The 24,810-nt window shown below is 29.6% G+C and overlaps 1 protein-coding gene across 3 annotated transcripts in view; it reads right to left on the bottom strand.

The window, feature by feature from the left end:
• LOC142329056 (mitochondrial inner membrane m-AAA protease component paraplegin-like) overlaps positions 1-24,810 on the bottom strand; it is a 42,851-nt gene that overhangs the window by 2,721 nt on the left and 15,320 nt on the right. For all 3 annotated transcript variants that reach the window (XM_075373337.1, XM_075373338.1, XM_075373339.1), the window contains exons 4-10: positions 22,450-22,683; positions 20,929-21,093; positions 17,797-17,948; positions 15,559-15,781; positions 14,852-15,014; positions 11,082-11,392; positions 9,153-9,272 (exon numbers count right to left, since the gene is read on the bottom strand). In XM_075373337.1, coding sequence (XP_075229452.1) covers positions 9,153-9,272; positions 11,082-11,392; positions 14,852-15,014; positions 15,559-15,781; positions 17,797-17,948; positions 20,929-21,093; positions 22,450-22,683 — 1,368 coding nt within the window. The remainder of the gene's footprint in view (positions 1-9,152; positions 9,273-11,081; positions 11,393-14,851; positions 15,015-15,558; positions 15,782-17,796; positions 17,949-20,928; positions 21,094-22,449; positions 22,684-24,810) is intronic.

The following is a 24,810-nucleotide window of genomic DNA, read 5'->3' as shown; positions in this document are numbered from 1 at the left end:
TGAAATGACACGTCCAAACAATCGGCATACAGCTGCCATCGATATTCGTGGAATATGTGACGTTGCTCTGTCTTGTTGAAACCAGGCTGTGTTAAGAATTGGTGGAAACCTCTTTTATTGTTCCACAACTAAGGTTTCAAGCATGGCTACGTAACGAGCTGACGCACTGTAATCGCAAGACCGTTGTCATCCTCAAAAATATAAGGGCCTATAACACCGTAAGATGACATAGCACACCACACGGTCACTTTCTGGCTGTGCAATGGATGCTGGTGTAGCTGCGTAGGATTTTCTTGTGCCCAGTATCTGAAATTTTGCTTGTTAACAAATCTACTGAGGTGGAAATGCGCTTCGTCTGACATCCACAGTTTGTGAACAAACTCTTCGTTATCATTTATCTTCTGTAGCATTACATTACAGAATTGTGCTCGCACAACTGCATCGTTCGGTTTCAGTTCCTGGACGATCTGCAACTTGTATGGATGGAATTGCAAGTCCTTCACTAACATTCTTCGAACACTTGAACTATGAATTGTAAAGATGCTGAGAGACGACGGATTGACCGATGTGGACTTCGTGTGACAGCATCTTGTAAAGCTTGAACATTCTATGGTGTACAGATGGTTCGCTCACAGCCTGGAGGTTTCTTTTTCATTGCCGAACCGGTTTCCTCAAAATTAGATATCCATGTTTTAATTGCATGTGCTGATGGAACACGGTCGTGTCGTTCCAGATTAAAATGACGGTGAAATTCTCTGTGCGCTCCCTCCACACTGTCATTGTTTTTGTAAAACGCTTTGATAGCAAATGCACGTTGCGCACCACTCCAAGGATCCATGACAACTAAATGGCAGGTTAGTTAGAGAGGCTGGCGCCACTTAAGTGGTACCAATCGCCCACAGCTACCAACACAACTTTCAAAATTTCCTGTTTCTTTGAATCACTCTGTATAAGTGCAACAGGTACCTGTTACAGTAAGATAAACATTTGGATTGTATAAAAAAGGATTCAGAAAATGTGGCCCCTTTAATTTTTTCTTTGCTCAACTGGGTTTTTTAAACATACAAATTGGTAAGTTTGTAACTTAAGAAAAAATATTAATATCTATATGCTGAACAATTAATTTATTTAAAATTTTTGGAAATTAAAGATGTACTGTACTGTTGTACTCTATCCTCATTAGCAAATTCTTTAATAATTTAAGTTAGTTGACTAAATGGTAAAAGGTTTTTAAAAATTTAAGAACTGTTTTGTAATAATATTCCCATCCTTGTAAAGTCAAGTTCTTTCAATTTTAAGTGATTTATGAATTTTTTCAAGAAATGACTAATTTGAAAGATATTTCTGATTATGATTTTGTATAAAATAAAATAAAAATGCAGAAATAAAATTTTCACATGCACAATTCCAACCAGTTTTCAGCCTATCGTTGTTAGTCTAGGTATGATGTAAACAAAGCAAAATAATAGAGAAGTAACAAGTGTTGTATAAAATCAGTTACCTTATGTTCTCCTACTGTGTACTGGTAATTCAGTGAAAAAAAATGTATTTTTTGGTTTTTTTAATTAAGAAGCGCTGAACACAATAGCTACTAAAAACAAAATAGATATGAAATTTCATTACATGAATGTGTTCAAGGTCATCATAAAGAATTGTGGAGTTTCAGTTGCTGATTTATGATTAGGGATATCTTGAAAAATTATGATGATAGCACTGAAAGCCTCTACCTGAACATCTGTTGTGTAACAGCCATTTTAAACTCTGCATCAGTCTATGTTGTCACTGATGTGTTTCTTTGATTACTATATTTTTGTTCAAGAAAAGGTACATGCTGAATTGAAGTCAATATTTTAGTTCAGTGGTATTTTAAGACTCAATTTGAATTTTTTGTTGGTATGAGCAATGTAGCCCTGATTAAATTAATTAGATCTCAAATTCTATAGGATTTGGCATACAGCGATAAGAAGGCAAAAATATTGTGTGGCCTTCTTTCTTAGCTATGTCAATCAAATATGTTTTACAAGAGTCTGGAATTGTTTTTTACTATTTGCAGAAAGTTAGCTTTTCTGTTGCTTTCATCAAAGCTAATATTTTCTTCAAGTGTATCACTCTTGTACCAAGAACTATTGGGTACTACTTATTCAGTCTAACACTGTGGTAGAGCACATTATCTATAATAATTATACTGCTGTAGGAAACGTTTTACGATTTTTTGAATCTGTCTTTAAAAACATTACACCTACATAATCCACCTGACTCTTGATTCAAATAAGAAGTAGTTATTTAAAAAAAATCAACTTTGTTTCGAATGTGGAGTATAAGTAAAAAAGATTTCCTTGAAATGATCCAACATTTGGTTTTATTAAAAAATATTTATTTGAATTGCAATACAGAAAAGTAAAATACAACATGTTTACTATGTACCTGAAGATTATGTGCTGCTTATCAGATGTTGAATATAACCATCATCACATCTAGCAGCTTCAACAAGAACTCCTATGCTGTTAATAACTTGACGACACTTACTCTTGGTTATCTCGTTGCATGCCTCAATGATCAGCACTTGCAGTTCCATCACTGTATGAAGATATTTAGGGAAAATCTTTTCCTTTAGAAATCCCCAAAGAAAATCACATGGATTCAAATCAGGACTGTTCTGTCCACATGCACAACGATTAGGAAATTGGTTTGAAATGACATTTGCGCTAAAGGTTTCATGCTAAAAGTCTAAACAACATTAGCTGTGTATGGTCTGCCTCCATTTACATGAACAATTTGCTTTCTAATTGAAACCCTTTTGGAAGAAGCTGAGGAACAAAATTATTATGCAGCATATTTAGATAATATTCAGTGTCTGTTCAAAAAAGAATGGTCCTATTACCCCATGACTTGAGATAGCAGCCCATACCATAATTCTTGGAGCGTGATGCACCTTTTCATGAAGCACATGTGGATTTTCAGAAGCCCAAAAATGCACATTTTGTTTGTTAAAACATATGACTTTTTTTAAACATGATTTTTTATAATTACAAATAAGTTAAACAAAAGGTACAATTTATAATTAAGTATTTGAACAATAACAAGATTAATATATTGTTAAAATAGTAATGCAATTGAGTAACTTTCTTATTACATAATCATAACTAAAATAATACAAATATGTAATTAAAAACAATATTTATAAGTGTGTTCACAGACATTTTATAAAAATACAATCAAATGAAATTAAAGAAAACAAGTGTATGAAATATATAAATTGATATATTATTTGAATTCATCATCTGTGATTAGTAACAGGCATAATTAACGAATAGGTCTTTTTAATGGACATTAACTGTTTGCAAATCAACTCTTACAAGATTGTCAGAGCCCGGATGAACCTGAGTGACAATTCCATGTTTCCAATGCATGGGTGGAGAATTTTCATTAGTAACTAATATTAAGTTTCCAACACAAAGTCTCTATACATTACTATATGTAATGTGTAGTGTTTTATCTCCTGGTCTGGAGAATCATGCCAAAGTATATATTGTAATTTGAAATCACTAGATTTAACTAATACATTTTAGCTATGTCTGACTGACACATTTTAGCTATGTCAGAAGTAATGATGTAATTATGGATTCTGAATCTAAGCAATATGGAAATTAGATCTTGTTGAACTACAGGTCCAACTAAAAAGAGTATCATTGAAGAATAAACAGTTAGTGGTTTTTGCTGAACTGTCAAAGTCAACTAAAATGTTAGTGTTAAACTTGATTGTTTAAATAATGGATGATGAGGTAAATAATACATTAACAAATCATTGGAGTTGAGTAGTGACATATGATCTAAATTAAATATTCCTGTATGAAAGCAGAATAGTCTTTTTTAAGGTTGGAATTGTTGCATAGCTTTCTTTCCAAAGATAAAAATCTATTTTTTGCGTTGACGAAGAAATCACCTAATAGAATGTTATTAGCCTTGTGTGGTAACGACACGACAAATTTGCCCTGATTGTTTTGAGTAGTAATGGTTTGAAAATATTTTTCACATGTTGAGGTTCATTACCTGAGGCATCAGTATTAATTTCTTCAAGTTTCCAGAAATTTCCAAGTAAAGCAGGTAGATGTTTATGAATAGTTACGTACAAGAAAAGATGCGAAATTATTTCCCTCAATGTTATTAGGAAGGTGACTTATTATAGGAATGTTATTATATATCCTAATTTAGTTTCCTGTGAAATAGGATATCTGAAATTAAGAGTGAATTTCCCTGGAAGGCTAAGGCTCAAGGAATATTGAGCTCCTATCAGGATGTCACTGTTATTTGGTATGTTGAAGTTGGGGTCAGCCAGAAATACATTATGAGATAATTTGAAATGTCAAATGCAGATGAAGGGAGGCTGTCAGTAATATCTGGTAAAACAGCACATTTTACCTTGAATGAAAAGTTTTTATAACGTGAGTGCAATGTAAGTATAACACTGTATTTAGATTCAACTAATAAAATATTTATGCCTGAAATTGGTAGATTATTTTTATTAAGTTTAAGACCTAATTTGCATGCAAAACTAAATGTACAAAAATTGGCTTGTGAATTAAAATCTAAAAGTAATCTACATGAATACGTATTAATATGTATATTGGTAGTATTACATACAGCTGTTGACAGAATTATATTTTCATTTAATTGATTTTTAAATGAACAACAGATTATACTTTCAGGTTTATTGCCATCTACCTTAGAATGATTTATTTTGTCCATTTATTTATTGTGTTTCTTACCACAAATTTTACGTAGACTTTATGAATAACATAAACAATTAAATTACCTTTTCATAAACCATTAAAACGACAATTATTATTACCCAAAAAGGTTTTACAATTATCTAAAGACAAATTAAAAAATTCCTTATATTGATAGAAGTAATGATTGAATTACAAAATCAACATTTGATAAAAATTGAATTTTGTAGTCTTTTATATTGTTTATTGGATTTAAATTAAAACATTTGGTTAAAGATCTGGTTGTATTTTTATGACGTTCCTTGGTTTTGTTTTCTGTAGTCACTTGTGTGTTTGAGGTGGATGTATTAATATTTTCTAAAAGTTGTCATCTAGAATTAAGAAATTCAATGAAGTATGTAAAGGTGGGGAAACCTCTCATTTGACAACCTTTCCTTCCATAATCTTGAGGTGTTATTATCCAATTTAGATGTTAGAAATTGGACTAGTGTAAATAAATTCATATGTATTAACAGGACGCTGCATCGCTTTAAGCGAATCTACATTTGAGGATATTTCGTTGAAAAAAAAGTGGACAAAGTATCACAGATTCTTTTTTATAAAATCTGATTTTAAAATGCGTTCAGCATTATGAAAAGCAATTACATATTTATTGTCAAACTGTATCTTGAATAATTCTAGAGCAGCAAGATAATTTTCATTTGTTAACAGGAGATCTTTAATAATAATAACTAGAGCTTCAATTTTTAAAGAAGAATGCAGATAGTATAATTTTTGAATGTTAGTTAAATCAACTCTGTTATATATTAAATCAATAAATATATTAAAATAATGCTGCTACTCTACACTTATATCTTTAAATATGGGCATATTTATAGGTTATAAGTGAATTTGTTTAAATGATGTATTTGCACTAACTTCTTGATTAGATGATTTTCAATTAGTATTATTTATTAAATGTTGCAATTTGCATTTTATAGTACACAAGTTTTCCTTGACTTGTTCATGATCCAATGATAAAACATCATCAAAATCTAATTCAAGTTTTGACTGAATGATGTCATATGTGCTTTGTAAGTTAATTTGCTAGGCGTGACTACTACATTGTGAAGGATAAAATTTGTCAGTAAATGTAGTTAAAAGGCCCTTTATTGACCCTCTTTGTTTAATTAATTGTTCCTGTTCCATAATAATATTTTAATTAATGTAAATTATTGATAATGTAAATTAAATGAGAAATAAATTAAATGATATTACAATAATGATGATACAATTTAAGTTAAATGTAGAGTAAATTAAGAAAGATGTTATGTAAATGATGTTTAGAAAATGTGACTCATCTGAAAACCAAACAATATTCAACAACACATCTCAGTTCACAGCCTATTCAGTCATTCTTTGATGTTTGTTGTCAACTGTTAATTTAGAGAAAACTGATACTTTATACAGATACAAATGCAAGTCAGTTTTTAAAATTCGCTGCACAGATCGCCTAGAAATCCCAAGTTGTGCTGCTGCTTTTCTTGTTGATTTGGCTGGGCTCCTCGGTAATGGTTCTCTACAACTTCGACATTCTGTGGAGAATGAACACTGTCAGGCTGTTCATGCTTACTCTTAAATACTGAATCATCACTATTAAATTTTTTGTAAAGTCTGCATATTGTTTTAAACAAGGGCGACCACAGAAATGTGCACAAAACAGTCTTTGTGTAAGCACCACACTTTTTGTTTCATTAAAAAATAATACAGATTTTACACGCTGGTTCAACAGTCAAGTCTTTCTTTGTCAGTTTGTCAGCCATCTTGGAACAATACGTGCAATCGGAAAGAGAAGAAACTAATATCATGAACTGCTGTCACTTTTGCAAACATAAAACAAATAAATATTAACCTAAGCAATTATTGCCAAAGCAAATGTTGGACCATATTGTGTGCCACTCTGTAGATCCACACTAACACCTGCTAGCTTACTTTGTTGATTTTATGGTTGTACATGTTTGAGGTTGTATGATCTTCACCTACTTGTATTTCATTTAAATGGAAAGTACTTCATTTATAATTTCTGAAGTCTCTTAATCTTCTTTATTTAACTCACTTTATTAAACTTTATTAAATCTTCTTTATTTAGTTCACGACACCACACTATGAATGTCCTCTTGGTCTATGATTACACTTTGCCACAAAGTGATTTCGAGTCACAAATTTAATTCCTAATAATACAGATGTTTGTTTAATATTAAGGAGATCAAGCAATTACGGCTGTTAGTACGTTATTTAAACTGGGTGTTTTTAATTTTTAGGAAAAGGTTACAAATTTTAGCTATACTGCATGTTTATTAAATTTTCAAGTGACTGTTGATTTCATTTCTTGTTTTACCAGGCATAACTATTTTACCTGCTCTGATTATTTTTTTCAGATGTTGTTTTCTGACAAAAGATGTTTTCAACATCTTTAATTCCTAGCATCTAGTATTTTTTACAAAGCTTGTTGAATGCATTTAATGTAATAGTTTTTCCCTAATTTTTTAAAATTTCCCAATTCATGTTTAATAAAAGCAACATTTGGTGGTGCTAAACATATATCTATGATTAAACGTTTAAACACTCATCATGTAAAGTCTGTAACTTACTATAAGCTATAACTCACAATTTTAGATTAAGCTGTGAAACATAAACATTAACTTGAGTTAAGCAAGTACATAATGAATTGTACTAGTGAGATTTTAATATTGTGCGCATGCTATACTGAGAACTTAATGGGCTTGACACAGAGAATTATGTTTGCTATCATGTCTGTTTATTTACATCAGGACCAGACTAATGATAAACAAACTAGAGGTGTAGCACCTTTCAATATCTTCTTCTAGACGCTCATCCAATCTTTTTAATTTATGCTATCATACAAATTTCATTACAATAGGTTTGTTCCTGAAATATAAAACCAGAGAGTCAACAGAAATAATATGCATATTATATATATATATATATATATATATACATACGCAGAGTGTTCAAGAAGCCTCATCACTTAGTTTAGTCTATAATGATAGTTTATTAGCAAACACTTACATAATAATTTACAGAAGCTGTACAAGTGGTTGTCTATCCACTTCAATACACTTGTTAACATGTTTGATCACGTTCCTGGCTACTCTTGTTGTTGTGCCCCTGGGTGACATTGGTAATGTTTGTCTTCAATTACCACAGGGTGTGTGGATTGCTCCTATAAACAATATCTATTAAGTAACTCCTCAGAAAGAAGTCTGAACTAATCAGATCAGGATGCCACAGTCCTTTAGAAATGATTCTTCCACAAAAAAAAATCCTGTAGCAGCAACATGTAGAGTAAGCTGTAGGAAGTGGTGCTGTCCTGTTGCAACCAGAAGTCATGCTTATCCTCTTACAGTAAGACTATGAACTGTTGGATAATTTCTTGGTAGGCAGCAGCAACCACAGTTCTTTTACAAAAAAATGCTTGATCTAAAAGACCAGTGTTGTTTCTAATGACGTTTTTAAACCATTGACAGTAGTGAACCCTTTTAGCATAATTAGCAGTGTTCAGTGTGAGCTGATGTTAATAAAATGTTCTTTTCCTGGCCTAATCATGGCAAAGATTTATGAGGAGATCTTGTAACTGCTGCTTTAATTTCTGTACAATCTGCATTGTTAAAATTGACCTATGTCAGGCCTAACACCGAACCTGTTTCACAAAATTTTTAACAAATTTCTGATTAACACTTTTCATTGGTACTTCTTTTTCAAACTTTTTCCTGAACTTTTGCAGATACACAACATGAGATTTCATTTTCATCATACACGTTCTTTAAAAGTCAACCGCACTTTAGCAAACAACAACACATGATTACACAACCTTGTTCAAAATACAATGCTCGACTGGCAATACTCATATAGGCAATAAACTGCTCTGTATTCCAGTTCCAGTCGTACCAATTTCCACATTATTTTACCCATATCACACCAAAATTTCTATTTTAATAAAAATATACATCAAGTATAAACTACTGAGTGATGGGGCCTCTTTTAAGTTGAACATCTTGTATATATAATATGCAAATAAATAATATTATGTATATGCATATGTATGATTTTTTGATTTTTTTTTGACAAGGGAACCTCCAAAATGTTGAGATATATGAGAATATATGTTTGTATCAATCATCTAGGTAGGAATTTTATGTATGAAAGCAATATTATACCAACAACAGTAGAAATTCAACTTTTAGATTAAATATTAACTAATTTATATTGTTTACTTAAGTGTAATTTGAGTATTCCTAAAATGTAATTTCATTAATTATTCAGTATCATTATGCACAAAATTCTAAAAATATAAAATTAAATAAAAAGGCATTTTTAATATTATTACCCAAACTTGATTATTAATAAACTTGTACCAGTATGTACCTGAGCTCGAGCCATTTTGTTAACTTTCTGAAGATCATTTTGAGCACCAGTTGTTAATTTATTAAACATCAAAGCTTCAGCTGCCCGACCACCCAATGCCATACACATTTTATCAAACAGCTGCAATGAATAAAAAAAAAAAAATAGTAAATTGAATATATATTAACATTAACTGCTTTGTAGTATTTTGACTGTTCATGAAATTAGCTGAATCAGTAATAATTACATTTTGAATACTTTCACAGCTTAACTTTCCAAGAAAATTACAGTCACCAATGAGAGTACTTATGTACTGGTTGGCTGAAAAGTAACTTATAATACCCTCTAACTTTTTTTATAACTGGGTATGGTTTGCAGCATTCTTCTTTGTACAGAGGGGCTACTTTAATGAATGTATATTTCATTTTTTTGGGTGACAGGGGGTGATGGGCAACTCAAAAATTTCAAAAGGCCCACTGATCATTTGATATCAGTTTAAGGACTTCGATGAGATAAATAATACAATTAAAACTAAGTTCTGATTCCTCAATCAAAAATGGTGGTGCCAACAATGTGTTTGTTTCACATAGCTACAACAATGTTTGTATGCGACCAGATTCACTATTTGGAATTTTTCTTTGATAAGAGAGGCTAACTTGTTATTTACTTAAATTAAATAAAATTCAAGCTTAATAAAAATAATAATTCTAATATATAATTATAATTTAATTAATAATAGTTCAGTTTAATTAAAAGAATAATTTTGGTTTAAATAATCAGAATAATTGGTATTTTATACCAGTCTGCTTGTCTCATAAAGACCTTTCTAAACAAGGTATTACATATGTCCAATTTAAAACTTTGAGCCACCCCCAGCTGTCATTCCCTATTGCCGGGGAGGAACAGACTCGCTCATTCATTGTCTGGCAAGAGACCTGGGACCACGAGACCAGAGGACAATGGACCACAAAGGCTTATCCCTCTGGTTAGATTGTGGACAGAGCGACTGCATGGAGAGGTGGAGTAGTATGTGACCCGGTTTTTAACAGGTTACTAGTACTTCCGCACTTATCTCCATGCCATAGAGAAAGCGCTGTCCTCAGACTGCCTCTATTACCCTGGTATGTAGGACGACGCAGAGCACACCTTTTTTGAGTCATCAGAAAGCACAAGAACAATTTTTAATTCAGAAAATGGAATATTCTAATTTTTAAAAATAGTGGGCTACATAATTTAAAATAATAAATAGATAAGTTAGTGCTGGATGTGATAGGAATTTATAGTAAATAGTATATGTCAGGGGATTTAAATGTAGAATCACTTGAATAGAATAATTATTGAAAAAAAAATTATTTTCCTAGTAGCATGATACGTGAATGAGTTTTGTAAAAAATAAATTAAATAAATAAATGTTAGTTCAAAGGTATAGCTACATGAGGGTTTTTAATTGTATGTAAATATATCTTTGTGAAGCAAGTTAGCTTTACTCTAATGATGATCCTGTCATGGTAATCAAGCTAAGAGAGACAAAAGTTGTTTTTAAGAATTTTTTGAATAATCATGATAAAAAAATATTATCCACAAATTGCATCTAAATAATTCTTGAGAATGACCTGTCTGAGTAAGGTATTAAACTACTTCTTAAGAAAATCAATGATTTTTTACGAATATATAATCCAGATATGAATGACATTTAAACTAGGAAAAACTGGATAAGCAACACAATTTTTGTAATGAAAAGAGGTTAATTTTTTTTTTTAATTAATAAAATTTAGGATCATGTAATATGATCTCAGGTTACTTCAGAATGTATCTAAATACAGTAATGCTGTTCAAGGTAAGGAATCACAAAATATATTAAAATGTAGTTCTAAGATTATCCCTTTCGATTAGGAATGAAATAGCATTCATACAATTCAATTAGTTTTTAAAAGAATAATAGCAGCATACCTCTTCTTTAGAATATAATTTCTGATCACGTGGTGCATATTGAGCAAAACCAAGAGTGAGATTTGTTCGAGGAACAATAGTTACTTTAAGTAGAGCATCAGCGTGTTCTAATAACCACCCAATAAGTGCATGACCAGATTCATGATAAGCAATTATACGTTTTTCATCTAGAGACATTGAATGGCTTCTTTTTTCAGTACCACCAACAACTCTTTCCACAGCATATTCCAAATCAGATCTTGTAACACTATGTTGTTTATTTTTTGCAGCATTTAAAGCAGCTTCATTACAAACATTTGCTATGTCTGCCCCTTCAGAAAGAAAAAACAACAATTTAGAAATTATAAATTAAGTCAGTAAATATGATTAATAATTTCTATTTGATAAATACTAAACAAAAAATAAAGTCCTTTTTTATTAGTAAGTAGATAAAAATTTTATGAAGGATAACATGCTGACAACTGGTTTGATCCCCAAAGATGCATCTATCAGCCATTTTACAAAATGTAGCCAGTACTACATATGAGTTGATAAAATTACTACATATCTCATGCTGAATATTAGTATGGCTCCTTTAAAGTAATCTCCTTGGGAGTTAAATGTAGCAGTGCATATCCACCCTTCATAACAGCTTTGAAACTGATTTTGTGGAATTTCCTACAGAAAAATCTTTTTGTTGCTTTGATATCAATCAATATCAATAAAATGTGTTCCTTTCAATGCTTCCTTTCCCTGATTCTTTCATGGAGCCTTTTAACCACTTCACATAGTAGGCTTGATTCATTATGTACCCATTGGTAAACATTTTTATGTAAAACTTTCTACATAACAGTACAATATTGTTATGTATTGTATTGTATTGTTACAATACAATATTACAATATTTTGTAATATTGTTTACAGGTAAGAGAAGGTTCTTGAAGAAGAAAGAGGGAAAAATTAAGAAAGAAAAATCTGGAAGAAACAGCAAAGAAATTCTTTCTAGAAAGAATTTATAGAAAACTGTAGAAGCTGTGGACAACAGAAATCATTATGATTGAACAAACAAAAAGGTGGGTTGGCTACTTACTACAGGTCAAGCCCTGTCCCTGAAGATAAACATACTGCCAAGGACCAGTGACTCACATTTTCCATTCAGTGTGCAATAAATGCAAGGATAGTGTGTAGGAGCATTTGGGGTTGAGTGTGCAGTAACAAACGAGCAAAGGATGCTTCACTAGTATTACATTTTTGGACAAGGGGTTAAGTATGAGAAGGTGTTTGTTTGGTAAGTTCATTATGAACAGGAAACAAATTGAGATTTTTCAATTATAAAAGTGTAAGCTAGTTTCTTTTTGTAAGCACTAAAAGTAAATAATTCTCATGTAAAGTGAATTGTTGATTTTGTGATCTCTAGTTAATTTTGTATTAATTTGTATCAGTTATTGTAAGATTTATGGTAAAATTGGAGTTGTATTTTTCTATTTTAATAATCTATTTCTTCATATATTAAGTGATTCTAGAATAAATAAATTGTTTTGCAAGAAATTTTAGTTGTGCTATCTCTCAACATCTTTGTCAAACTGCAAACACACCAACAATATATAAATAAATATTTAAAAAAAAAAACAGAATTACTTTAACAAAATATTCTTGACTGAAGAATATTGGGAATCTTCTGTTGTACACTTTACAAAAGGCATTTAATAAGTATAGTAAAAAATAAAGAAGATGCAATTTTTCAGGAAAAATCTTTTTTATCTCTCAACATAATCTTCTCCTTTCATTCTGTGCAATTAGTCCAAATGACGCTCATGTTTTTAAATCCCATCCTACATAGTCTTTAAACTGACATTGTTTAGGCAAAAACATAATTTCACATAAATCTCTTCCCAACAAGTCACATCTTCATAAATGGAAACAGATAATAGTCTAAAGGGTCTAGTCTGGTGAGTCAGGGGTTAAACAATTTTACTGTGACATTGCAGAAGAGGAGCTAGTGCATTGTCTTTGTAAAAAAGAATCTTCTTTTTTGTTAAATTTGGTCAGTTTTCCTTTATTTCCTCACTCACATGAGCCAGAAAAGATGTATTATATTGCCATTATCATTTTACACTGTTAGTTAATGAAGATTATGCTGGTAGGATCCCAAAAAACAGTGACATTTTTCTGCTAATGGAATCAAATTTATTTTTGCCTACTTTGGTTCATATTCCCATGGTGTAACCACTGTTTTGACTGTTCCTTGGTTTCATGTTGATATTGATATATCACAAGTTTCATCAACTCTTATAAAACTGTGCAATAATTCCTCTTAATTGTATTGAACAGCCCCAAATTGTGCTTAGAGATGTTTATTATTTCATGCTTTTGATCAATTGTGAACAAACACAGCATCCATATCTTGCATATTTTTTTGCATATTTAAATATTCTTGTAAAATATGGTACACATGTTCATTTGAGATGCCTACTGTCTTATCAATTTCATTCTTCTCTCTTCAGTCACCATATCAAGAATGTTTTTTTAATATTTTCTACATTGTAAACTCAAACAGGCCATCTGGAATGTTCAGCAATATTTGTATTGAACACTGGTGCTCATGTAACCACTGCAAAAATAACCAAACCACTTCCAATCAATCAAATTGTTCTAATCAATGGAAGTGGCTCATCATAATATTCAACCTGCTTGGCTTTAGTTTCCTGTGTGGTTTTTCCTTTAAAAAAGAAAGTAATGTTTGATCGCTAGACAAAATTATCTTTTGTTCATTTTTCACAAATCATATTACATAATGGACTCAAATGACTATAAACAACAAAATTATGAATTTATCTGACTGAAACTTGGTGTATGCTCCTGTAGGATGTGTGGGAAATTAAGATTGACCACAAAAATATACTGTGAGTGCATCTTTTGACTCTGCAAGAACTTATCAAACACCACTTGCAAGTCATCAACCCAAGTCATGGTTGATGACTTATCATCCATGATGACATGGTTGAAAATTAATTTTGACTTTTTTTTTGTGAAAAAGTTTTTTTTATGTCTTTTCCTTTTTTTATTTGATTTTTTAAATTTAGTTTAAAAAGTTTAGTTTAGTCAGCTCATAAGTGAGCTGTTTTTGTAAAATTTTTTCTCAAATTTTACTCATGTTTACTCTCTTAATTTCTCTCTATTAATATCCACTTGCTCTGCTATGGTTCTGTCAGTCAATGATTTTAACAAAAAGATTTGATTAACTTTTACAATGTTTTCATCAGTTCTACATGTTGATTATTGCATCACCTCTTTTATGTAACATTTTCTCTTCCCTCAGAAAATCATTCATTTTAATTTTATGTTTATTTTCATAGCATTACTTCCATGAACCTGTATTAACATTTTCATAATTTCACTTCCAGTTTTTCCAGTTTGACAAGAATTTTAATGTTTATTTATTGCTCTACTTTAATGACATTCTTGCAAAGGTACATTAAAAAATGCACAGGCAATAAAGAAACTTTACTTGAAAATGAAACTATAAGATGTCAAACTTTAAGATGTCAATATGATGAAATCAGAAAAGCAATGCAATGTTTTCATACAATGTGGCTGACATAGATACTATACACAGAGTTTGTGAACTTCATTCTCAGATCTTTTATAAGGTATAATAACCTAAGAAAAAAAAGAAAGAATACATACACAATGTCAATATTAACAATACATTTTACTACTTCATTTCAATGAAATAATTCTGCTTTAAAAAATAAAATATTTAAAAGTATATATGAGTTCAAAATCCTTACCACTAAATCCAGGGGTGAGATAAGCAAGTCGTTTAGAATATTTATTGGGAGATTCCTGAAGTGCAATACCTTTAAGATGTTGTTCAAATATCTGTCTACGTTCATCCATTACGGGTAGGTCAATCATTATATGTCTGTCAAACCGACCAGGTCGAAGTAATGCCTAGAATAAAAAATACTAATATCATTGTTTAATTAAACATAAATTCTAACTAGATTAGATCAAACTTATGAAAGATATAGGAAAAAATTTACTTATATGGATTTAAAGCCTTGCATGACTCAATGTGATTTTAATTTATTATATGATCTCACATAATGCATGATGAATTTTTGTAAAAAATTAATTAATGTTACTTTAACATTTTGTAATATTCCACAATATTTAATGAACTGTCCATTTGGTCTATTTAATTTGATCAGCAGAGACATATGGGAGTTATATTTTAAATTCTATTAATATAAAACACCTAGTACATTAAGCCAAAGCATATGTTACTTTAATTTTATCATGAAAGTACTTTCATGCAAGTACACATGCACTTAGGTAGGATTTTGTATAAGATATGTCTTATCTCAATATTCTGTACTAGATAGTCTATATTAATAGAATTTAAAATTTAATTTAACAGCATAGAAGAATAATATTAATCTTAAAAAGATTAATTTCAATAAAATAATATGGATGTTATATATTTAATTATTACCTTATCAAGTACATCACCACGGTTAGTAGAAGCCAGCATTAAAACACCTTCAGTTGAAGCCATACCATCCATTTCTACTAACAACTGATTTAATGTCTGTTCTCCTTCTCCCATGGCTCCATCCATCTGACTGATACCTGAACTTCGTTTACGACCAATTGCATCAATCTCATCAATGTAAATAATGCAAGGTGATCTTTTCCTTCCTTCTTTGAACAGATCCCTGTCAAACAATTAAAACCACACTAATAAAATGTTTTTAGACATTACCATTTCTTATTACAATAAGGCCTTTCCATCTTCACAAATTCTCCCAAACCTTGAAATTAAAACCTTTTACATTTAACCTTAAAATTAAAAGGTAGTGTGTACCATTGTTTTAATACAAAAAAAAAAAAAATAATCACTTCATTTGTCATAACAAGACTAAGTCAATTTACTAATCTTTAAATAATGTAGTAGTAGGTACACTTACAAAAAAAAAAAGAAATTCATCCTTATAAAATTGTATTAAAGATTCATTACTTAAATGCACTGTTTATTTTCCTATACATAATATTTTTCTAGATGTTCAAAAGTATTTTGTTATTTTTCAGTATATATTGTGATCGCAAAAAATTTCGGTCTTCAGATTTATCTCCTTTTTTCTTTTTTTTTTTTAACTTATTTTTATTTCCTTGTACCAAGTAAAGGAAGTATTGTGATTACGAAACATTTCAATTTTCATATTTCAACAGAAATATCCATTTTGACCATCCCTGAATCCATTTTGACTAGTTTTTTTTTTTTAATTTTTTTAATCTTTCTTTTTCTAATTTAAATTTATTGATTTAATAATTATTAACCAGTGATTGTAAAATAATTTTACAATAAATAATAATTCAATGATAATAAGCACTTTAATATTAATGATAAGCCCTTTATGTTTGATTGTCCTTTTATATGGCCCATCTTATCTTATTAATATCATGTCACTGCTATGCACTATACTATCCAAAGTCTTAAGAATTTTTTTAAGTGACAATACCTTGTTTTAATTAAGGCTTTATAATAAATGCTTTAAACCTGTCCTTTTAACAGGCTTCTCAAAGAAGTTGGTTCTCAACCTGGCCAATATGTACGCTATATTCAAGACTTCATCTTGAAGAAAAAATGCAGGTTTCTGGAAAAGAAAAGAGAAATAATGTAGAGAAGCTGTTTTGAGTATGAACTAATGCTCTGTAGAATGCTGAAAAAATGTACTGCTGTTTAAGTGCATCTTAATAAAAATAAGAAAAGGAATTCCAAGAATTGAAATAAAAGGATGAAGAACAGTAACTGTTACCAATCACGACATTAAAGCTCTGGGATGGCAGAATATATGTTATGTTTTATCCAACTACTTCTTTAGAATTTTTGCTGGAAAATACTTTGAATAGAAAAATGTATCAGGCTTCATTATGCTATTATAATCCAAAATTAAATAATTGACAAACAAATTTTAAATATCTCTGTATTATCAAAGTACACACTTTTTTATTTAAAAAAATCTTTTTGTCATAAGTTTTACTTCTATGGCTTGAAAATTCATTAAAAAACATATACGTGCATGTGCGTGCAGACAGACACACACACACACACACACACACACACACACATTAATATATATACAATTATACGTATACTTAATTCTGTTAATATAAACAACCTAGTACAGAATATTGAGATAAGACATATCTTATCTTAATTTTACCATCAAGTACTTTTCCGGGATCCCACATTCTCAGTCACGATTGAATTCATTTAATTAAAATGCATATTAAAAAAATGTTAAAAATTAGAAATACTGAAATAAACCATGTACTTGGTGAAATGTTTGTTACATTATTGTAATATTGTAATGAAAATTGCATATTAATTTATTATATGACTAAATTAATACTCATATAATAAAATTAATACACAATTTTCATACAATACTACAGTAATGTAACATTACACCATGTAATGGTTTCATCCAGTACTTTTAATTTTTAACATTTTAATATCTTTTTAATATACATTTTAATTAAATAATTCAATAATGACTGAGGATGGGGGATCCGATGAATATATAGGGATTCAAATTAAGAACTTCTTTCTCATTTTACTGTATATGGTAAAAAATTAAGTTACGCTAACCACAATATATATTTGAGACAATTAAACAGATTATCTTCCTCGAGGACAATATACTATATTATAAAATGTTTTACTTACCTAACCCTTGCAGCTCCTAAACCCCCAATCATTTCAATAAATTCTGAACCATTCATGGATAAAAATGGTACATTTGATTCAGTTGCAACTGCTTTAGCAAGTAGGGTTTTTCCACATCCAGGCGGTCCAAGTAACAATGCACCTTTAGGTACCTTATAGAATAAGAAATTCATAATGTTTGCATTTTATTAAAACAGAAAAAATTGAATTACATGTAAATTAAATTCAATGAAATCAAAATAAAATAAGTAATCAAGAATAACGTAGAAATATATTAAACAAATAATTTGGAAAAAAAAATATTTTCAAAAATGTTTTTATTAAAAATCTATAACTAATGGCCATTTTTCCTTAAACATTCACTGTTGGTAAACACAGAGAAAAAGTATACATAAGAACATTATTAAATAAATCAAATAAACAAAAAAAAAGCAATAAAATATATTAATTGTAAAACAGTACTAAAAACAAAATAAAAAGAGTATTTTCAGCAATGAATTAGAATGGGGAACCAATATCTAATAGCAGTAATGAATAAATTTATTAAAATTTCTTTGAAATTTTCTCTGAAAGCTTTTGAATCACAACATTAAACTGCTATTCCTCCTTTAAATTTTGTTTATGAGAGATGTCCATTTGATTGGTTTCAGGTTAATGTTATCATTATATTATTAGAGATAAGTTCAACTTTTAACCTTTGTTAAGAGGTGTGCACGTAGTCATGGACAGCTACCTAAATTGGAAGTCCAGTGGCTTAGATATTATTAAATTAAATTTATTGTTTCTATGGGATAACAAAAAAATGACAGCCTAAAATGACAGCCAGCCTCCATGGTGTGAGTGGTAGCATCTCAGAATTTTATCCATAGGTCTGGGGTTTGAATCCTGGTCAGGCATGGCATTTTCACATGCTACAAAAATTTCATTCATCTCATCCTGTGAAGCAATACCTTACAGTGGTTTCAGAAGTTAAAAAAAACCAAAAACCTGAAATGACAGTAGTTTGTAATTTTTTCTCTTTTTATGTTTTATAATCTTTCATAAGTATTATTTCTTTATAAATTAATATTTTTACTAATTTTTTTATTTGTTTATTTAATTTACCTGTATTTTCTTATTATTTTTCCCTACTGTATACTGATGATCACTGTTTAAAAAAAAACCTTCAAAAAATGATGTAAAAATGTCAAGAGTTTTGGATTTTATTAAAAATTTTGTTTAATTAAATTAACATTTTGTTAAATTAAAAATTTTATTAAAAATATTAAAAAACTGTCTTTTCAGTGTGATCTCATTTTTCAGTTTAATATCATACATAATACAAAAAACTCTTAAATCAATCTTTTTCTCCAATAATATGGTTCTGTATTGCGGAGAGAATCTTCTAACAATGGAAGTACCACAAATGGAAGTAAACTGACAAAAAGATTGATAAAACAAAAATCCAGAAATAACTAAGTAGGAGCAATAGAAGGAATTTTTAAAATAATGTAAGAGGTTAAGACAATAGAAACAATTTTGTTTGAATAAACAAAAGGGTGTTTGGGTGCTATTACTGCAGGTCAAGCCTAAGGCTGGAGGTATAAATACTGCAGAGGACCAGCAAACATTGGAACAACGTGAGGACAGTGTGCGATAACATTCGAAGAGTGTGTGCAGTTACAAATGAACAAAGAGTACATCATAAGCATTCCGTTTTGGGACAGTATTCTTGTCTGTGGTTATGTATGAGAAGCTGTTCAATGAATTCGTTGTAAACAGAAGACAAGATGACATTATTTGTTGATAGAAGTGTAAGCTAGCTAGTTTCCTTTCGTAAATGTATTAACTCTTATATAAAGCTGTTGATTTTGTAATGTTATTTCATGGTCATAATTATTTGTTAATTTTTGTGATAATTTGTATTAGTTATTGTAAAGTTCATAGTAAGATCAGAATTATGTTTGTAACATATTGTACTTGTAAGAATTTTAACATGTGCTACCTTTGTCGAACAGACATCACATGACAGTGTATATATTCATAGAAACTACGAAACAAGTTATTTTCTAAGATATAATTGCACGCAATGTGTGTGTGTTCACACACACACATACCCATGATAAATATACAAGTACATTTACATGTTTTTTTAAATTAATTAATTTTTTTATATATATGAGGCTATTTTTCTTATTAAATCTGGTTTTCAAATTTTTTCTTTGTCTCCTAACTGTATATGGCAGTTCTAATTTTAGAATAAGTGTAAATTTTTGTATAAATTTATAGACAACAGAAAAAAAATTAAAATATTTAAAAATATATGCAGTCTTTAAATCATAGAAAATTAGAAAAAATTTACAAGTATGTATGATAAATGCGGTTGACTATGTAACTGTAAAATCATCTGAAACTACTATTAATACATTTATTTGGAAAAAAATTATCATTTAATAGCAAATTTTGTGGAGATATAATTGCAAGACAAAAATTGTTAACTGTAAATTATCAGTCGTAGCAGAACATTTGTTAAAAACAAACATATAATCTCCAAAAGAGAAAATAATTTTAAATATTTAAAAATTAATATTTAATTGAATAATGCAATTCCACTTTAATGTACAAAGTTGAAGAGAATATGACAAACTCTTACAAAGCAGTTACCTCTGTTGTCAAACAGAGGTAACTGCTTTGTTGTCAAACAGAGGTAAATTGCTTAATATATTTCAGTATGGTCAATTGGGTATTACTGAAAAAGTTTACTGCTTTTTCTTTGCTCTTCAACCTCATTCAAATATGTTTTCTTGATTTACAAACTACAATTTTTTTCTTCATAAGAGAAGAAAAAGATTCATTTGGATTCATTTACCCAATAGTTCTGTTATTAGTTAATGTAACATAAATTTAGTTCACTTGCTTAAGCTACAAAAAAATATTAAAATACAGATACCTGAAACGATTGAATAAATATTTTTAATCTTATGTAAAGAAAAAGTGAAAATACTGATTACTTATAAAATTTCTGTATCTAAGAATTTAGTAAAAAAATTTTTTACTTAAAATTTTCAGCTACATATTTAACCAACACTGGTTTCAAATTAAGCAAAAGAATCCTCTATAAGAATCAAAAGTTATTAAATGAATAAAATGTACCTTTGCACCAAGATTTTTATAACGATCGGGACGTTTTAAGTAATCAACAAACTCCATTACTTCTTGTTTAGCTTCTGTGAGTCCGGCTACGTCTGAGAAACGAACACCTTTGCCTTGACCAGTAAGTGGATCAACTAATGTGAACTTTGCTCTTCCAAGTTGGTTCTGTAAATGTTGAAAATAGAGTAAGAAAGGTTTATGACTATGACAGAAATCATTGAAGGCTAAATTATAATTTAAATTTTCCTGAAGAAGTTTAATACAGATGAATCTTTTAAATTAACTGTAAGTTGAGTAAAGTTAAAATGAATTATAAAACGTAATAGACATTAATAATAATTTGTGTACTTTATCTTTGATTTTCTGGTAGTTACTTCACTGTTTCAAGTTCAAATTATAAATTTTTGTCCAATATTGCACACCAGGAAATAGCTGTTAAAATTTTTGTTAAAGGAAGAAAGTTCCTCACATTTGATGTTTTTACGAAATTATTCAATATAAACTAGGTATTGTAGGTAATGCAATTTTCAAATATTCGCTATTCTACAATTTCAGTTTTATCTCTTACCCAAACAACCAGTAAGTAATACTCTTGAAAGTAGTAATTTAGTCTGATAATATGTTCAATATGGAAAATTATGAGGAGATAATCACATACAATGAGCAAAAAGGAGTTATTTTTTTGGGGGGAGGGAGAGGGTTTAGAAGACTTGGCTTTATCAAATAAACATTTCACCAAGATGCTTGTTGTACAGTCATTAGACAGAAAACAGATTCCATGAACTGATTTATAGGCAATCTCCTATCAGATATCAGGATGTACTGTCTTTTAAGGTTATAGAATCTAAAGCTGGCTCAGACCTATACTCAAAGAATTGATGATGGGGAAGAAGGGGTTAAGGATAAGGGAAAATGGTACGTGATAAGAAAAGATGATACTCAACAGAATAAATCACTTGTTTTACTCATGACTGTCAAAAGGTTTTCTTGGATGCTAGGTATTCCTGTTTTAAAAATATCTTACTTTCCTATGCCCCAGTCTGGTGCCTAGGGACATGTTGAAAGTACTGACAAAATTATATATAACTAGTGAAATTCACTCTATAACGAAAAATTCACTTATAGTCTATGTGATTGATTGAACCTCACAACCAATATTTTGCATTAGTACGTATAATAACAGTAGGTTTATAGTAGGTGTAATTACAGTAGGTTTTATGTAGGGGTTTTATGTATGATGGTTAATTTTATGTACTTTCAGGAGATTGAACCCTTTACCTAAATATAACTTAGGTTATGAGTTATGTTACATGTTTGCATGTTAATATGGCTTTGCTCATAACTTTTGTATTTCTACAGAGCCATGATGGATACAAGAACAAAATGTTAGTCAATTACTTTTAAATAGTACTTTCACAAATCATTAACCATAAAATTAATTTTCCTAATCCGTTTAAAATTACAAAATGATTTGACCCAGTGAGAATTTTTATGATTTTAAATTAATGCTGCAACACTTACAAAACTGTCCATTGAAATACGAGGTTTAATGGTACGAGCTTTAGATACGAAGGTCAGGAGGATTCCAGCTATAATCAAAGAGGCAAAGACCTTTCCAGCTGCATCACCTCCTCGGTCATAAATAACTGTTACTCCTGCTCCAGATTTTATACCCAAACGCTTTTCTGCTTCATGTAATTTCTCCTCAAATGAATTTGTACCAACAATATTCATGTGGTATATTCTATTTTCAACCTTAATAAAGTAAACAAATAAATACATTACATAAACAATTACAGGTCAGTTTCTTGAAAATTCTTTTACAAGTTAGTGGTTAACAAATTTTACTTTTAAAATAGACTGTAGAAATGAAAGGTTTTCAATGATCTTTTAACAGTACATACAGTTTAAATTTGAAATTTTTCACAATTGCAAAGCATAATCACAAGGGGGTTAGATTGGGTTACATTTTTTATTGTTATTTTATTTATTTGGTTCCTTTCTTTTTTTTTAATGGAGGACGTGGGATGGACTACAAAGTTGTGTTCTGCCAAAAAAGTGTATCTTTTCTGGGATGTAGGGTTTATATGTTGTCACAATATAACAGACAATTTCAGTTTTCTGTAGTTCTAGTCATTTTCATCATATACTTCCTATAACAACACAGTAAAAGTCCACTCAAACAAAGAAGAGTCAAAATTCACTTGAATTGTTGAGAGCAAAAATACTTTTTTCTGATTTACTTTTACAGATATTAAAACTTATTACTCATCTGTTGTGATATATGATCAAGGAATGAAATTTTCCAGCATTCCATAATGTCAATTCCTAATAAGAACTATGCAAGTGACTTTGTCACAAAACATATAAGCAGTAACAATAAAAACTTCTATTATTAACCTCGATGATAGTGGTTACATATTTACTATCACTGAAGCTTGGATCAAATAACTCCTTTGAATTAGAGTAACCATTTAATGCTTTCATTAAATGAAAGCAAATGAAATTTGTTCCAATTTTTTACTTTTTACATAAATTTCTTTATTAGTGTAAGGGATAATGTTATAAATAATTGAAGGCTGTAAATTGTAAATAATTTACATTTATGAAAGTCCCTATTAATAATTGAATGTGCTATATTTTATGTAATCTATGATAACATCAATTAATACAATGAAGAGGTCACAAAAAATAATATAGTTCTATGTATTCTTACTGATGAGTGATTAAAATAAACAAAATGCATGAAGTCATTTTTTAAAATAAAATAACTCTGATAACAATGTATAGTAAGATACAACAAATCTCGAATGTTGTGGTAATAAGTAAGCCAATGTTATTTTGTAAACTTCTGACTCGCATACAATATGAAACTAACAATGTAACGATTCATTAAATTTCAGCTTGCAGACTACTAGATGAAAGCTACGATTAATAATGTTTTAACAATAAATCTGCACAAGCCAAGTTATAATTTCATATAAACAACTCTAGTAGTGTTGATGTATACACCCAAGGTCTACATTGTAACTGAGCTTACCGACTTCTCAGAACATGGTCTGACAGAAGAATACTTATGAATTTAGGATTAACTGACTCAAAAAACTTAAAGTATTTACCCTTCTCTAAAATTAAAATAATGTTCTTTAAAATCATGACTAATCTTTTCAAAATTCTTGGGAGTCATTTTACCAAAGTCCATGCAAAATTTTATTTGTCTGTTGTTTGAATTATCACAGTCTAGTATCATCATGAGAAAAAACTGTGTATTGAAAGAACAAGTGCTCACAATAAAATGCCATTTGATAGATTGACTTAGCAGTCCCTTGGGATTTTCTGAGTTCCACATGGCTTAATCATAAAGCAATTGTATATTCCAGTTTCCTTAACTAATGCAGTTTAACTTTTGGCTTACAGATCCAGGTGGCAGATACTTGGAATGTTTTGGAATAAGATGCAGATTCTTTACTAAAGTAGATTTTGTTATAACCTTGAAAGGTCAAAAGTTTATTTAAATCTTGTCATTGAATCAAAATAAATGTTGGTTAGGACATTTATCTAAGTTACAGTAGTATTTACTTGAAAGAACTTACATATCCTAATAGACAGTCATTTGTTTGTGCATAAAGCTTTACAGATGCAGTTTGTGTAGTATGATACGTTTTACCAGACAAACCATAAACAGAGAAAAAAATTTTTAAAACTTTACATGAAGAAAATGTTAATTATAATTTAAAATTTATATTTACAAATTTTGATCCCATGATTTCTAATTTAATATAAAAAAAATTCTCCCACATTACAGCCAAAATTAAAGGGAAGACACCATTAATAATATTCAGTTACATAAGATCTGATATTTTCAAACTGTTCAACAAATTA

The sequence above is a fragment of the Lycorma delicatula genome, chromosome 8, assembly GCF_047948215.1.
Source record: "Lycorma delicatula isolate Av1 chromosome 8, ASM4794821v1, whole genome shotgun sequence".
NCBI classification, from domain to species: Eukaryota; Metazoa; Arthropoda; class Insecta; order Hemiptera; family Fulgoridae; genus Lycorma; species Lycorma delicatula.
The sequence above is the reverse complement of the archived record's forward strand: the minus strand, read 5'-3'. Positions and strand labels throughout refer to the sequence as shown.